Below are 18,524 nucleotides of genomic sequence, written 5' to 3'. Positions count from 1 at the left end.
TATTTTTCTGCATTATTTCCTCCCCAGTTTGGTCTTGCCCAATTCCCACCCGCTATCTAACTTACCCCTGGCGTTACTGAATTCTGCTCCATACCAGAGTGTTCCAACTCAAAACCAGGTTGCCTCTGCCAGGAGGTTCAGACCTGGGCATGGACAGAGCTTTCAGTAAGATGAGCAACCAAGTGTACTTCTACATCAGCACAGGAGCGATTATTGAAAGCAAATCTCTGGATTTGAACTTGACTGTAAATCTGTGGTCTGGATGGAAGAGGGGAGTTCTCACTAACACCCCCCCCCCACACACACGGACTTTGTGTATTCATTCATATTTATGCAATAAATCAATGGCCCAGTCTGTGCTGCCCCCTGTAGGCCTGTTATTCATAACACAACTTCATTTTATTTCCTCCTTCATCATGGGTCATTTAATGAACTCAATGTAACAACAACAAAAAAAAATTAGGAAACTTATCCCCATAGCAGTGACTTATTTGATAATTTAGTTATTTAAAAAAATAATGATTAATAAGCAATTTGCTTTTACTGTTTAAATACACTGATTAACGCATAACCATTTTAAATGCACTGTCACTAGCTTTAACAAGATTTGTTTGAATTTGCCATGTATTATATGACGACCCCTACCCCTTTCTGCCAGCCTGTGCTGTTTACCTGCTTTTGGGCATGAGATCTTATCCATCTATCCATTACCTGTAGCCGCTTTATCCTGTTCTACAGGGTCGCAGGCGAGCTGGAGCCTATCCCAGCTGACTACGGGCGAAAGGCGGGGTTCACCCTGGACAAGTCGCCAGGTCATCACAGGGCTGACACATAGACACAGACAACCATTCACACTCACATTCACACCTACGCTCAATTTAGAGTCACCAGTTAACCTAACCTGCATGTCTTTGAACTGTGGAGGAAACCGGAGCACCCGGAGGAAACCCACGCGGACAGAAAGGCGCACAGAAAGGGCTGCACAGAAAGGCCCTCACCGGCCACGGGGCTCGAACCCGGACCTTCTTGCTGTGAGGCGACAGCGCTAACCACTACACCACCGTGCTGCCCTGCGTGGGATCTTATGCCTTGGTTATTTACTAATACTAGCATTGACAGACTCTCGCTGGCCGTGCTGTGAAAATTTCGCATGCAGACACTCATCTAAGTTTCCAAACCTGTCATTGCTTATCTTTTGAATATGTTCTATCCTGTATACTCTCGTTAAAAAAGTTTATAATCTCTGCTTTCCAAAGAAATGTATCTGGTTAAGATCTGTTCAGTGCTTTGGGAGGAACGGCAGGTTGAAGTCGGTACAACAGAGTAAAAACTCTGCTCGCGTGACGTCGGGAAACTGCCGGTGCTTTTCTTTTTGAGTCACGGGAAAGCGGTCAGGCTCGCTCTCTCTCTCGATCGGTTTCCCACTGGATTACTCATCAATAACAATCAGATCACTTTTATAGGGATGTTTTCTCGCTCTCACTGTTTCTGATGAAGGATTCAGCAAAATTTTCCCTCTGCTAGTTTTGATGTTCTGATTCACGGGAGACTTTGAAGTGAGTTTTCAAAGCTTTACCTACTTATTTTTTCAAATCTAACCGATTCCTGTAAATAAATAACTATTTTAGAATATAACTGAGCCCTGTGATGACCTGGTGACTCTAAATTGAGCGTAGGTGTGAATGTGAGTGTGAATGGTTGTCTGTGTCTATGTGTCAGCCCTGTGATGACCTGGCGACTTATCCAGGGTGAACCCCGCCTTTCGCCCGTAGTCAGCTGGGATAGGATCCAGCTCGCCTGCGACCCTGTAGAACAGGATAAAGCGGCCAGAGATAATGAGAGGAGATGAGAGAATATAACTGGAGCTGTTTTGATGAAAAATATTGGGATCTTCGTAGTCAGAATGAGATTTAAAAAAACCGGAAGTCAGAAACGCGAGTGTGGATTTCAGTTGAGTTAATGTGAATTGTTTACTGGATGTGGATCAGACAGTTTTTTCGAGGTTCATCTTGAAAGCTGTTAATATTAATCAAAGTAATCATTTATATTCTTTCATATAAACACTAGTCGGCCCTACTGAGAAATACAAAGGCCTACAGAGCACAAAGAGGGGATTAGAAATAATCTTATTACCGGTACTTTTTTACTGAGTGTACTGATTGAATTTTTTTAATGAATTAGCATAATTAATACTAATTAAATAATAATTTGCAGAATGTGTTTTTACTAATTTTTTAAGACTCTGTATTCAGTATACAACCATCCACAATGATGCTTGAAAGTTTGTGAACCCTTTAGAATTTTCTATATTTCTGCATAAATATGACCGAAAACATCATCAGATTTTCACACAAGTCCTAAAAGTAGATAAAGAGAACCCAGTTAAACAAATGAGACAAAAATATTATACTTGGTCATTTATTTATTGAGGAAAATGATCCAATATTACACATCTGTGAGTGGCAAAAGTATGTGAACCTTTGCTTTCAGTATCTGGTGTGACCCCCTTGTGCAGCAATAACTGCAACTAAACGTTTGCGGTAACTGTTGATCAGTCCTGCACACCGGCTTGGAGGAATTTTAGCCCGTTCCTCCATACAGAACAGCTTCAACTCTGGGATGTTGGTGGGTTTCCTCACATGAACTGCTCGCTTCAGGTCCTTCCACAACATTTCCATTGGATTAAGGTCAGGACTTTGACTTGGCCATTCCAAAACATTCACTTTATTCTTCTTTAACCATTCTTTGGTAGAACGACTTGTGTGCTTAGGGTCGTTGTCTTGCTGCATGACCCACCTTCTCTTGAGATTCAGTTCATGGACAGATGTCCTGACATTTTCCTTTAGAATTCGCTGGTATAATTCACAATTCATTGTTCCATCAATGATGGCAAGCCGTCCTGGCCCAGATGCAGCAAAACAGGCCCAAACCATGATACTACCACCACCATGTTTCACAGATGGGATAAGGTTCTTATGCTGGAATGCAGTGTTTTCCTTTCTTCAAACATAACGCTTCTCATTTAAACCAAAAAGTTCTATTTTGGTCTCATCCATCCACAAAACATTTTTCCAATAGCCTTCTGGCTTGTCCACATAATCTTCAGCAAACTGCAGATGAGCAGCAATGTTCATTTTGGAGAGCAGTAGCTTTCTCCTTGCAACCCTGCCACGCACACCATTGTTGTTCAGTGTTCTCCTGATGGTGGACTCATGAACATTAACATTAGCCAATGTGAGAGAGGCCTTCAGTTGCTTAGAAGTTACCCTGGGGTCCTTTGTGACCTCGCCGACTATTACACGCCTTGCTCTTGGAGTGATCTTTGTTGGTCGACCACTCCTGGGGAGGGTAACAATGGTCTTGAATTTCCTCCATTTGTACACAATCTGTCTGACTGTGGATTGGTGGAGTCCAAACTCTTTAGAGATGGTTTTGTAACCTTTTCCAGCCTGATGAGCATCAACAACGCTTTTTCTGAGGTCCTCAGAAATCTCCTTTGTTCGTGCCATGATACACTTCCACAAACATGTGTTGTGAAGATCAGACTTTGATAGATCCCTGTTCTTTAAATAAAACAGGGTGCCCACTCACACCTGATTGTCATCCCATTGATTGAAAACACCTGACTCTGATTTCACCTTCAAATTAACTGCTAATCCTAGAGGTTCACATACTTTTGCCACTCACAGATATGTAATATTGGATCATTTTCCTCAATAAATAAATGACCAAGTATAATATTTTTGCCTCATTTGTTTAACTGGGTTCTCTTTATCTACTTTTTAATTCATTGAGAGCAGTTTCAAGCAATTTGGACTGAATTTGAATTTTCATCTGATATGCCGACTAATAGTCTCTCTCTCTGGGAATGTTTTTTCTAACATCTGTTCCAGATCCAGTGTCTCTCTCTCTCCCTCTGGGAATTGGCTTCACCCGTTTGGCTGTCTATAGACCGTTTGCACTCCCATCACACTTACGTTAGCAACCGTTGCTACCCTTGTCCTGGGGGACAAGCGAACATTGTTTACATACTAATGATGAGTGATATTGATGTTAGACATCTGTAGGTCAAAGAAAACTTCAGCTAAAAAAGCTTTCCTACCGGATTACCGGGATAATCTCAGTCAGAAAGAAGCAAAAGATCGATAGATGTGGAAATTAGAGTTTATTAGCTGTTACAATCTGTACAAAATTCCTCAAAATGATTGGAGTGACAGGCGGCACGGTGGTGTAGTGGTTAGCGCTGTCGCCTCACAGCAAGAAGGTCTGGGTTCGAGCCCCGTGGCCGGCGAGGGCCTTTCTGTGTGGAGTTTGCATGTTCTCCCCGTGTCCGCGTGGGTTTCCTCCGGGTGCTCCGGTTTCCCCCACAGTCCAAAGACATGCAGGTTAGGTTAACTGGTGACTCTAAATTGAGCGTAGGTGTGAATGTGAGTGTGAATGGTTGTCTGTGTCTATGTGTCAGCCCTGTGATGACCTGGCGACTTGTCCAGGGTGAACCCCGCCTTTCGCCCGTAGTCAGCTGGGATAGGCTCCAGCTCGCCTGCGACCCTGTAGAACAGGATAAAGCGGCTCGAGATGATGAGATGAGATTGGAGTGACGGTGCAGATTTGTGGCCGAGTGTTACCTACAGAGACGTTGGAATGGACCTTTTCACTGCATTTTATTAAAACAGAGAAAATGAAACAGAAGAGCAGGAGGATTGAGAATCAAGCGGCTGGGGTTTGTTTTCACCAGATACTAAAACTTGTAGTGTTCTAGTAAACATCACAAAGACACGTACAAAAAGCCAAATAATTTCTCCTTACCTGGGAAAAAACAATCCAGGATTTATCTTGTAGTGTCCTGATCCCCAGCTCTTTAACCCGGACGCATAAAAAGTTCTACTCCTCTATGCTCTTCCAGGTTTCCATCTGTGTGTCCGTGTAGAACGATGTCTGCAGCACCTGGTAGTTTAGGATGTCGGGGAACTGAACGGATGGATAATTTTCCAATTCATAGGAAAAAATCCTTCTTTACTCACATGTAAAGATCTAATCCCATCACAAAGAGCAACTTTCTGAAGGGATCTTGGCCATACATTGGCCTCTAAACTGCATACACTACCGTTCAAAAGTTTGGGGTCACCCAGACAATTTTGTGTCTTCCATGAAAAGTCACACTTTTATTTCCCACCATAAGTTGTAAAATGAATAGAAAATATAGTCGAGACATTTTTCTGGCCATTTTGAGCATTTAATCGACCCCACAAATGTGATGCTCCAGAAACTCAATCTGCTCAAAGGAAGGTCAGTTTTATAGCTTCTCTAAAGAGCTCAACTGTTTTCAGCTGTGCTAACATGATTGTACAAGGGTTTTCTAATCATCCATTAGCCTTCTGAGGCAATGAGCAAACACATTGTACCATTAGAACACTGGAGTGAGAGTTGCTGGAAATGGGCCTCTATACACCTATGGAGATATTGCACCAAAAACCAGACATTTGCAGCTAGAATAGTCATTTACCACATTAGCAATGTATAGAGTGGATTTCTGATTAGTTTAAAGTGATCTGCATTGAAAAGAACAGTGCTTTTCTTTCAAAAATAAGGACATTTCAAAGTGACCCCAAACTTTTGAACGGTAGTGTAAATGGTCTAAAACGGTTTCACTAGCTCTTTGCATAACGGCGGTCAAACGGGTTTCCCTGACCACCACTTTATTCACCAGAAGTAAACTCGCAAGCAAAAGTCATGTGACTGAACACAGCTGATATTCTATTCCAGGTTAACCACTTGCAAAGAATGACTGAGAAGCTTTTAACTCTGGATCGTCAGTGAAGAAAATGGCGAGATCGCAGCCGTACACCGTGACTGTATGGCAGGTCTTGGAGAGAGCTGTTCTTGCAGAGCGCTGTGGTTGTGGGCTTGAAGCTGGAATGAAACAAAGCGATTCTCTGATAGTTACAGATAAAACGTCGTACTGGGTTATTCCGACTGCTGTGAAAAAAAAATCTCCTACTCCTGGATCAGAGATATTTCCTTTCTAAAGAAACACCCAAGTTGAGTTCCTAAACCACAATCAGAAGTTCAAGACAAAGTTCCATGGAGACAGTAATAGTTTATCTTTTTCTTTATTTGAACGATGGGAACAACCAGAAACAGCACCATATTTAAGCCAGATTAAGCCTTTTTACAGGAAAGACAGTGTCTGATTGTCCTCCAGGAGAAATTATCACGTGATGTCACACGCGAGAAGTCTGTTTAAAAACCTACAGTTTTCAAAATAATAGCAGTGTCTTTAAAAAGGCGAGTAAATGTCAAAATTCTTCAAATAAATTGTACTTTAATGAACACAAATAGAATGTGCAGTATGCCCAATGCATTTCAAAGCAAGAAAATTGGAAAAAGTAATTACATTTCATAATATTTCACAGAAAGTCAAGAAATGTAATGTTCAAAAAAATAGCAGTGTTGACATCTTTCTTTGGAAACTCAAAAATGTGCCATACAAACTAAGAAATTCTTGAAAATTCAACTTTGCTGAGTATCCTAAACTAATATTTTGTTGCATAACCATGGTTTCTGATAACTGCTTCGCATCTGTGGTGCATGGAGTCGACCAACTTCTGGCAACGGTCAACAGGTATTGCAGCCCAGGTCAATTGTACTACGTTCCACAATTCCTCTGCATTTCTTGCTCTTGCCTCATGAACAGCATTTTTTATGTCGGCCCACAAGTTTTCTATGGGGTTGAGGTCCGGGGATTGTGCTGGCCACTCCATTAGTTGGATGCTGTTTGTCTGGAACCATGATTTTGCTCGCTTGCTGGTGTGTTTGGGGTCATTGTCTTGTTGAAACACCCACTTCAAAGGCATTTCCTCTTCAGCATATGGCAACATGACTTCTTCCAGTATCCTGATGTACTCAAACTGATCCATGATCCCTGGTATGCGGTAAATAGGACCAACACCGTAGTATGAAAAACATCCCCATATCATGATGCTTGCACCACCATGATTAACAGTCTTCACTGTGTACTGTGGCTTGAATTCTGTGTTTGCAGGACGTCTGACAAACTGTCTGTGACCCTTAGACCCAAAAAGAACAATCTTACTTTCATCTGTCCACAAAATATTATGCCATTTCTTTTCAGGCCAGTCAATGTGTTCTTTGGCAAATTGTAGCCGCTTCAGCACGTCTTTTCTTTAACAATGGGACTTTGCGGGGGCTTCTTGCTGGTAGATTGGCTTCGCATAGACGTCGTCTGATTGTACCAGTACTCACAGGCAAGTTTAGATCTTCTTTGATCCTCCTGGAGCTGATCATTGGCTGAGCCTTTGCCAGTTTGGTTATTCTCCAATCCATTCGAGAAGTTGTGTTTCTTTTTCTTCCTCGTCTTTCTGGTTTTGGCTGCCATTTTAAAGCGTTTGATATCATTTTAGCTGAACAGCCTATAAGTTTCTGCACTTCTTTGTAGGTTTCCCCCTCTTTTATCCATTTCTTGATTAAAAGCCGCTCTTCATCAGAACAGTGTCTTGAACGACCCGTTTTACTTGGTTTTTCAGGACCAATGCAGGACAGCCAGCATATGCAATGTCCGTTGCCTTGATCCTTAAATAAGGACGACCCGTTAACACCTTTTTTTTTTCACAAAATCAATGCCCTCCCTGATTGAACTCACCACTGCTATTTTTTTGAACACACCCCTTTCAGCTAATCATTCAATTTCACAGAATCAGTAGCATGCATGGCGGGTCTGTTGGTTTTCTATACCTTTACTATACCCTCCAGAAACTTGCTTGCGGTGTAAAGGTTGAAATTTTAACAAAAACAGTGATTTATCTTGCTACTGTTGAGGGACTGCTATTATTTTGAACATAACTGTACATGTCTCAAAATGGCATCTCCTCACCTTGCTTGTGTGCTGGCTCCTCCCTGACGTTGCGTTCTGGATCTCTGCTTTGTTATGCTGTTTCTTTAGTTAAATTTTTGTTGTTGAATAAGTTACTTTATTTCACGCTGCAAAATGGTGCGTCTCACGTCCTTGTCATGGCCTTACGAGCCAGGCTGTTACAAAACGGGGGCTCGTCCGCGAACCTTTGAGCAGCAAATCAAGAGGTTTTAGATATCGGACGCCCTAAGCCCTGATCAGGACTCCACTGATATGTGTTTAAAGCACTGTGCTTCTGGAGTTACTTCAATAAGGAGGCACCCGTCATCAGCATCAGCATCTTTAATTACAACCCATAAAAGTCACTGTACACGTTAAACACAAGTGAGAAATCTCTTAGCAGCTCATTCACAAATCAATTTCTCTTGAGTCATCACACAACACCTCAGTCGTATGATTTAACACACGCGCTTCCACCTTCTACTCATCACGAGCCACATGAGCAGCCAGGCGACAGGAGAACAAAAACCTCACAGGCTGCTTTTATCGAGGTACTCGAGGTTTGGGGCGTCCAGTCTCTGCTCCATCTCCCTGTTCCTGGTGAACTCCTTCAGCAGGTCCATCACTTCTCCCTGATAGACGTCTGGGGTAGGTTTCGCTTCTAAATGCGCGTACACACACACACACACACACACACACACACAAAGAAGTGATTAAATTACGATTTGTTTATTCACTGAGCCCTGGTTAGTGTGAGGATGATCTCGTGAAGGACACTGTAGGACCTGATCAGATCTCACCTGTGGCCCAGTAGTAGATGTCCCAGTCGTTACTGGGCTCATTGATGAGGCGGTCGTACTGGCGCAGCTGGGATTCACTCATGCTCTCCAGGTAGCGCTTTGCAAAAAGGCTAAAGCAATAATAATAGGATCTAGAATTAAGAAGAGCACATGTACGTCTGGTACCTAATTCTTAGGCGTGCAAGTCAGACACGCACACAGAATATTTTAAAGAAATAAACGCTGCGCGACACGTCTTCGCAGTCAGCTGAGTGGAGTGTAAGCACATCAGACTTTCCACTGCAGGACCGAGGAGCTTCAGCTTCCTCCCTGTTTATTAGGGTGCATCAGTTGCCCCCTAAAACTGAAAAGTTCCTCCGATCATGATGCATTTTTGTTTTTATGTTCCTTTTGGTGAGAAAACACACTGGGTGAAATATTTTGACAAAATTCAAAAGTTTAATGGTGGCACCAGGAGCTCAAAGTTATGGAAAAAGCTGCTATTTTATGACAAAATTTCGATCACTTTTCATGAAACATTATGGCACCTTATAGAGTATACCAAATATCTTACATACACATTTTTAGTCCATATTCTAAATATATTATCAAGCACAGTTTGAGTTTTAGCTGTTCATTGAATCATTGTTCAACTACTTTTAAACAATACAAATGTATTCTGAATCACATTAATGTTTCTCAATCCCTTGCAAAGGTTCTTAACATGAGTGGTGTTCACACGGCACATATTTGCGTCGATGCTGCACCGATGTATTTTGTTGCGATACATCTTACACCGGTGTAAATTTTGTGAAGCGTTCACACGTCACAAACCTGCTTACTAGAGAGAAGCGTTGTAGGTACACAGTCCGTCTAAGAACTACAACACAGTCCCTTTAAGGACTACAACTCCCATCACCAGCTTCCGCGTTGACCTGCATCACGTTGGGGCGGGATCATCTACGTCACATCCTCCATGAAAGCATAAGAAACGGAACAACGCTTCCGTCTCTCTCTCTCATTGTGGATGTCAAACCATCCTTTGCCTTAGCTAGCAACCAAAGCTAATTCTTTTGTGTAGGCCACACACACAAGGCCTCTCTCTCTCTCACACACACGCTCATCAAGTATATATCATATTTGTATACATTTCAATTGATATTATTCATTTTTATCTTTGTTATAATAAATTCATTTATTATTGAAACTGTGTGTATCTGTGTTCCAATATCTTTGAAGTACCCAATCTCAAAGAATTCAAAGGTGCATGAGTTATGTAATATGGTAAGTGATCATAATAATTTGGAATATACCATAACTTAGCTGTTTGATAATTTATTATTAAGCACCAAAATTAATGGTATTAATTAATGAGACTGATCCCATGAGTGATTTAATGACAATAATTCAATGAGACTGATTCGATTTAATTATTAACCTTCAGATTTAATGAGACTGATCACTCAATTACCAATTGCACCTACAGCGTGTTAGCACCGGTGCAGCCCCACTTGCGTTCACACGGCAGTTTTTGCGGCCGTGCTATACGATAGTAATAATGCGGAAATGAAATATGCGCATGCGTGAAAATGTGCTTCCTTTTCCCGGTTGTCATGGCATCACCAAGCGCCGGGAAAACAACGTGGATGAAGACACCAGTGTTGCCAGATACTGCTGACGTTTTCCAGCCCAAAATATGTTCAAATCCGCCAAAATGCACTTAAAACCGCCCAATCTGGCAACACCGGAAGGCACGCAGTTCTGTTGTTGTTGATAGTCGCCATTTTGGAAGCGCAACATGCCAGGATGCAAATTATGCAATGCCCGTATGTAATCAACTCTCCTGCCGCGTAGCGAGTCTACCCCGTAGCGTTCAGACGGCCCATTTTATATCGGTGCTGCCCCGCAAACTAGCATTTACTCTGGAGTCAATTTCTTAAACCCCCTCCCGAGCAGGGTTAGACTTGCACCGGTATAACTTTGTACCGTGTGAACGCTCTAGCGGGGCGGCCCCGGCGCTACACCGGAGTAAAAGTTGCCGTGTGAACACCCCTATGATCTCTGGGTCACAAGAAATCAATAAACGGAGTCCAACATTGTGATTCAAACCTTACGTGAAAACGTAAAATAAGCGTTTTTTGGCAAAAAATGAACCTCATGGTGCCACCATTAGACTTTTGAATATGGTCAAAACATTTTACAGGATGTCTTTATTGGTGAAAAGGAACACCCAAACAAAAATGCATCAGATTTTATGAAAATGAGGGCGACTGATGCAGCCTGATGTTTTCTGTACGGATGCGTTTTCACCTCACCACACACTGAGCTCATGGGGGATTTGCACCTCTTCAGTTCTGTAGAAGGTCCAGGGCCTTGTTGCACCTTACCTGAGCAGGATGCAGTTCTCCAGCATGCCTCTCTTCCTGCTCTCATACAGCAGACGCTTCCGCTTGATGTCCAGCGGCTCGTTTTTCTTCTCCTCCCATGGAGGCAGTGGGATCACAGTCCGCTCCGCCTCCGGAGCTTCACCGCGGTAGAACCGACTCAGCGCTGGTACCGCAACGGCTGGATGCAGGGGAGATCGAACACCGTGCAGGAGCTGGTCATAGAAAGGAAAATCACACGTTATGTTACAGCCCCAACAATAATTTTTTTAAAAAGCCACAGCTTCATATTAATGCACTGTCTCTACACTAACAACCCAGTGGGCGCTCTGCTTCACAGGTTTCACAAACATGGGGTCGTGAGAGAGCCTCAAAATCTCCTCTTCGGTTTTACTCATTTATTTTACAAATTAGAAATATTTACTGAGGACTAACACTAACCCGTTTGAAAGATCAGGTTTGTGTCCCAACCTTCTGGATTTTTTTGATTCGTCAAGTCAGTTTATTTGTGTCACGTTTCTAACAGCAGACCTTGTTGCAAAGCAACTTTACAGAAAATTAAAGATTGTAAACATGAGCTAATTTTATCCCTAACAAATTTAATTTATCCCTGATGATCAAGCCTGAGGTGACGGTGGTGAGGAAAAGCTCCCTCAGATGGCACGAGGAGGAACCCTCGAGAGGAACCAGACTCTAAAGGGAACCCATCCTCATCTGGGTGATAACAGACAGCGCGATTATAAATAACTTGCTTCGATAACTGTGTCCTGTAGAGTCACAGAGTGTCACCAGGAAATTCATCACAGTTGAACATGAAGTTATAAACTGTTCACTGATGGAGACTCGAGTGTAAAACCGTTCATAACAACCGCAGTCCTAAAGTTATCATGGTGATCGTCGTCCTGAACCATCGCAGCGAAACTGTAAGTGTCCAGAGCGTCCTCTCAGCGTGACTTTCGAATGTGAGGAGACTCCAGCCAGGCGTCAGGCATCAGGATGGATCAGGCAGGTCCGAGGAGCAGGAGGGGTCAGCATCACTGAGGTCTCAGGATCGACTTGTAACTCGAACACAGTTTAGTAAATACTTTCCAGAGTTTTCAATCTGAGACGAAGATCACGACAACAATCACGACGACAGCGAGAGACCGAGCTCGTCACTACAGTATGTTTAACATTACGGTGCGAAAAAAAAATCACTGACCGTTTTACAGTTGGACTCTGAAACCTGATGGACACTGAGGTTTTGTCGAGTGGATGTTCATTTGAAATCTTCCGGATGTGCATAAGATACGCCATAATGGATAACGATACGGTTTCTGCACGTGTACACACAGCCATGAGTCCGGTATAAACCAGACCCCTCTACTTCATGTGAGGTCGCATCACACCACACCACACCGGTGTTGATTAGTTTCCTATGACAACACAACACTTCCCTCCAGATTCTCTGCGTCTCTGAAAAGTTCCTGCTGTTGTTGTGATTGTTATGAGCTGCATCTCAAGTCAGTGCACAGAATATTCCTCTGGTTTGGAGTGACTTACGTTCCACAAATGTTTGTTTTAGAAACTTCAAGAAAGAAGAGAGACTGGTGAGGATTAGTTTCCTAAACCAGACCTTCCCCGATGGTTTAATGTGCCTCAGGATGGAGTTTTTCCTTTAACTCCTGCGGAAGCTCCTTCACAAAAATGAGCACAAACCCGCAGCACTCTGACCTTCAGCCACAGGAACACCACCCACAGGAACACCACCCACAGGAACACCGGCCATGCTAACACCAGCCACACCAACACCGGCCACAGGAACACCACCCACACCAACACCAGCCACAGGAACACCACCCACACCAACACCAGCCACAGGAACACCACCCACACCAACACCAGCCACAGGAACACCACCCACACCAACACCAGCCACAGGAACACCACCCACACCAACACCGGCCACAGGAACACCACCCACACCAACACCGGCCACAGGAACACCACCCACACCAACACCGGCCACAGGAACACCACCCACACCAACACCGGCCACAGGAACACCACCCACACCAACACCAGCCACAGGAACACCACCCACACCAACACCGGCCACAGGAACACCACCCACACCAACACCGGCCACAGGAACACCACCAACACCGGCCACAGGAACACCACCCACACCGGCCACAGGAACACCACCCACACCGGCCACAGGAACACCACCCACACCGGCCACAGGAACACCACCCACACCAACACCAGCCACAGGAACACCACCAACACCGGCCACAGGAACACCACCCACACCAACACCGGCCACAGGAACACCACCAACACCGGCCACAGGAACACCACCCACACCGGCCACAGGAACACCACCCACACCAACACCAGCCACAGGAACACTGGCCACAGGAACACCGGCCACAGGAACACCGGTCACAGGAACACCGGCCATGCTAACACCAGCCACACCAACACCGGCCACAGGAACACCACCCACACCAACACCAGCCACAGGAACACCACCCACACCAACACCGGCCACAGGAACACCACCCACACCAACACCGGCCACAGGAACACCGGCCACAGGAACACCGGCCACAGGAACACCGGCCATGCTAACACCAGCCACACCAACACCGGCCACAGGAACACCACCCACACCAACACCAGCCACAGGAACACCACCCACACCAACACCGGCCACAGGAACACCGGCCACAGGAACACCAGCCATGCTAACACCAGCCACACCAACACCGGCCACAGGAACACCACCCACACCAACACCAGCCACAGGAACACCAGCCACACCAACACCGGCCACAGGAACACCACCCACACCAACACCAGCCACAGGAACACCACCCACACCAACACCAGCCACAGGAACACCACCCACACCAACCACAGGAACACCAGCCACAGGAACACCAGCCACAGGAACACCAGCCACACCAACACCAGCCACAGGAACACCACCCACAGGAACACCAGCCACAGGAACACCACCCACACCAACGACACCAACACCAGCCACAGGAACACCACCCACACCAACACCAGCCACAGGAACACCAGCCACAGGAACACCAGCCACAGGAACACCACCCACACCAACACCAGCCACAGGAACACCACCCACACCAACACCAGCCACAGGAACACCACCCACACCAACGACACCAACACCAGCCACAGGAACACCACCCACACCAACACCGGCCACAGGAACACCACCGACACCAACACCAGCCACAGGAACACTGGCCACAGGAACACCGCCCACACCAACACTGGCCACAGGAACACCACCGACACCAACACCGGCCACAGGAACACTGGCCACAGGAACACCGCCCACACCAACACTGGCCACAGGAACACCACCGAAAGGAACACCACCGACACCAATACCGGCCACAGGAACACTGGCCACAGGAACACCGGCCACAGGAACACCGGCCACAGGAACACCACTGACACCAACACCAGCCACAGGAACACTGGCCACACCAACACCGGCCACAGGAACACCGGCCACAGGAACACCGGCCACAGGAACACCGGCCACAGGAACACCACCGACAGGAACACCACCCACACCAAAACCAGCCACAGGAACACCACCGACACCAACACCAGCCACAGGAACACCACCGACAGGAACACCACCCACACCAACACCGGCCACAGGAACACCACCGACAGGAACACCACCCACACCAACACCGGCCACAGGAACACCACCGACACCAATACCGGCCACAGGAACACTGGCCACACCAACACCAGCCACAGGAACACTGGCCACAGGAACACCACCTACACCAATACCGGCCACAGGAACACCACCGACAGGAACACCACCCACAGGAACACCACCCACACCAACCACAGGAACACCACCGACACCAACACCAGCCACAGGAACACTGGCCACAGGAACACCGCCCACACCAACACTGGCCACAGGAACACCACCGACAGGAACACCACCGACACCAATACCGGCCACAGGAACACCGGCCACAGGAACACCACTGACACCAACACCAGCCACAGGAACACTGGCCACACCAACACCGGCCATAGGAACACTGGCCACAGGAACACCGGCCACAGGAACACCGGCCACAGGAACACCGGCCACAGGAACACCGGCCACAGGAACACCGGCCACAGGAACACCACCGACAGGAACACCACCCACACCAACACCACCGACAGGAACACCACCCACACCAACACCACCCACACCAACACCAGCCACAGGAACACCACAGACAGGAACACCACCCACACCAGCCACAGGAACACCACCCACACCAACCACAGGAACACCACCGACACCAACACCAGCCACAGGAACACTGGCCACAGGAACACCGCCCACACCAACACTGGCCACAGGAACACCACCGACAGGAACACCACCGACACCAATACCGGCCACAGGAACACCGGCCACAAGAACACCACTGACACCAACACCAGCCACAGGAACACTGGCCACACCAACACCGGCCATAGGAACACTGGCCACAGGAACACCGGCCACAAGAACACCACTGACACCAACACCAGCCACAGGAACACTGGCCACAGGAACACCGGCCACAAGAACACCACTGACACCAACACCAGCCACAGGAACACTGGCCACAGGAACACCGGCCACAGGAACACCGGCCACAGGAACACCGGCCACACCAACACCACCGACAGGAACACCACCCACACCAACACCACCCACACCAACACCAGCCACAGGAACACCACCGACAGGAACACCACCCACACCAACACCGGCCACAGGAACACCAGCCACAGGAACACCACCGACACCAATACCGGCCACAGGAACACTGGCCACACCAACACCAGCCACAGGAACACTGGCCACAGGAACACCACCGACACCAATACCGGCCACAGGTACACCACCGACACCAATACCGGCCACAGGAACACCACCGACACCAATACCGGCCACAGGAACACTGGCCACAGGAACACCACCGACAGGAACACCACCCACAGGAACACCACCAACACGCTTAGCTTAGCATTCACCAAGCTACCATTAAGTTATCGCAGCGCTTGTATAAATTAATGAACTTTATAGAAGTAACGGCCTGTATAAGAGAGAGAGACTCACAGTCCTGCACACTGCTGTTGGAAACATACTGCCGGCTCGGAGGAGTGAGAGGCGACACACACACACACACACACACACAGTCCCCGGAAGTGAGTCCGGGCTCTGATTCGTCCGGGTAGCGTGTTTCTCCGAGCAGCTTCTCGGGATGTGGACTCTCAAACAGATTTGAAAATAACATTAAAATCAATGAAACAGAAATAAAACTCGACACTAGAACACTGATCTCATTTCATTCCTCCCTCTCACTGACGGAGCTTTACTTCAAGATGGTAAACTTATTTTAAGACACACAGTCTTCAGCTTACTGATAACTTGAAAATAAATAAATAGAAAAGATATTATCCGGCAGGAAATATGAATCCAAGGCGCCACTTTGTTTAACAACTTAAAATATCTCCAGTATGAAGGAACTGCCATGTTATATATGACCTGGGACCTTATTAAACCGGGCCGTGTTTCCGCCGGAATTTATTTCTGGTAGCATACCGGAGGGGGGAGGGGGGGGTTGTTTTTTTTGCCACCTGTATTCTAAGAACCACGCCCATTCTGCGAGGATTGGTTAATTATATTCAGGCTTTCGTAACAGCCAATCAGCGTGCCTAATACGACACAATGTTAGCCAATCAGAAGGCAGGGAGGCGGGATTAGTCCTAATGCAGGTGGGAACAGTAAAAACAAGGCAAGCGGTTTGTTTGCGAGCTAGCAAGGGACAGATAAGGGACGAGAGAGTGTGAAAGAGAAACAGAGACTTTTACTGAATCGAATCAACGCGTCCATCATCCGCCCGGGGTTCAGAGCGGCAGGAGCCGGGGTTTGGGGACTGATGGCAACCGCGAGTACTGATGGAGAGGCGGCGGAGCACCTAGATATATACGCAGATCTAAACACAGAGGAGGTGAGAGACACACACAGAGACATACAGAGACACACACACAGAGACACAGACGGACACAGAGACACACACAGACAGATACACACAGACACACACACACACAGACATACAGAGACACACAGACACACACACACAGACACACACACACACACACACAGAGACACACACACAGAGACACAGACGGACACAGAGACACACACAGACATACAGAGACACACACACACACAGACACACACAGACACACACACACACAGAGACACACACACAGAGACACAGACGGACACAGAGACACACACAGACAGATACACACAGACACACACACACAGACATACAGAGACACACACAGACACACACACAGACACACACACACACACAGACACACAGACACAGACACACACACACACACAGACACACACACACAGACACAGACACACACACACACAGAGACACACACACACACACACACAGACGCACACAGACATGCAGAGACACACACACACAGACATACAGAGACACACACACACACACACACACACACACACAGACATACAGAGACACACACAGACATACAGAGACACACACACACACACACACACACACACACACAGACGCACACAGACATGCAGAGACACACACACACACAGAGAGACACACACACACACACACACAGACGCACACAGACATGCAGAGACACACACACAGACACACACACACACAGACATGCAGAGAGACACACACACACACAGAGACACACACACACAGAGACACACACAGAGACACAGAGACGCACACAGACATGCAGAGACACACACACAGAGACGCAGACACATAGAGACACGCAGACACACACACACAGACATGCAGAGACACACAGACACGCAGAGACACACACACAGACACGCAGAGACAGACACGCAGAGACACACACAGAGACAGACACGCAGAGACACACACAGAGACAGACACGCAGAGACACACACAGACGCGCGCACACCGACAGACACACAGAGACAAAGACACAGACACACACGCGCACGCACAGACACGCAAACACGCACGCGCACACAGACGCGCGCACACACACAGAGACACACAGACACACACACAGAGACACGCACAGACACAGACAGAGACACACACAGACAGATAAACACACACAGACACACAGACGGATACACACACAGACACACACAGACAGATAAACACACAGAGACATAGACACACACACACAGACGGACACAGAGACACACACAGAGACATACAGAGACACAGACGGACACAGAGACACACAGAGACATACAGACACACAGACGGACACAGAGACACACACAGACGGAGACACAGACACACACACACAGACACGCACAGACATGCAGAGACACACACACAGACACACACAGACGCACACAGACATGCAGAGACACACACACACACACACACACAG

General features: G+C 46.9%; 3 protein-coding genes across 3 annotated transcripts in view; 1 reads left to right on the top strand and 2 right to left on the bottom strand.

Moving 5' to 3' along the window:
* Positions 1-8,194: 8,194 nt before the first annotated feature.
* sdhaf2 (succinate dehydrogenase complex assembly factor 2) lies at positions 8,195-16,299 on the bottom strand. Its single transcript, XM_060941889.1, has 4 exons — positions 16,189-16,299; positions 11,037-11,248; positions 8,671-8,780; positions 8,195-8,531 (listed from the first exon to the last, which is right to left on the bottom strand). Exons 1-4 carry the CDS (start codon positions 16,213-16,215, stop codon positions 8,401-8,403), a joined length of 480 nt encoding a protein of 159 aa, XP_060797872.1. The 5' UTR covers positions 16,216-16,299; the 3' UTR covers positions 8,195-8,400.
* LOC132899768 (elastin-like) lies at positions 12,712-16,092 on the bottom strand (the record flags this gene model as incomplete). Its single annotated transcript, XM_060941892.1, has 1 exon — positions 12,712-16,092. A coding segment is annotated over one exon (3,381 nt), but the record flags the coding sequence as incomplete, so codon positions are not given.
* Positions 16,300-16,856: 557 nt separating the features above from the next.
* cpsf6 (cleavage and polyadenylation specific factor 6) overlaps positions 16,857-18,524 on the top strand; it is a 56,137-nt gene continuing 54,469 nt past the window's right edge. The window contains exon 1 of the mRNA XM_060941888.1: positions 16,857-17,083. Coding sequence (XP_060797871.1) covers positions 17,012-17,083 — 72 coding nt within the window. The 5' untranslated portion in view covers positions 16,857-17,011. The remainder of the gene's footprint in view (positions 17,084-18,524) is intronic.

The sequence above is a fragment of the Neoarius graeffei genome, chromosome 15 (assembly GCF_027579695.1).
Source record: "Neoarius graeffei isolate fNeoGra1 chromosome 15, fNeoGra1.pri, whole genome shotgun sequence".
NCBI classification, from domain to species: Eukaryota; Metazoa; Chordata; class Actinopteri; order Siluriformes; family Ariidae; genus Neoarius; species Neoarius graeffei.
The sequence above is the reverse complement of the archived record's forward strand: the minus strand, read 5'-3'. Positions and strand labels throughout refer to the sequence as shown.

Bases quoted from the DNA above. Each gene is read 5' to 3' on its own strand.
- sdhaf2 (XM_060941889.1), bottom strand. From the start codon at position 16,215: ATGTTTCCAACAGCAGTGTGCAGGACT. The intron at 11,249-16,188 runs GTGAGTCTCTCT...TTCTATGACCAG, and splicing joins CAACAGCAGTGTGCAGGACT to CTCCTGCACGGTGTTCGATC. The intron at 8,532-8,670 runs GTGAGATCTGAT...ACGCGCATTTAG, and splicing joins CATCTACTACTGGGCCACAG to AAGCGAAACCTACCCCAGAC.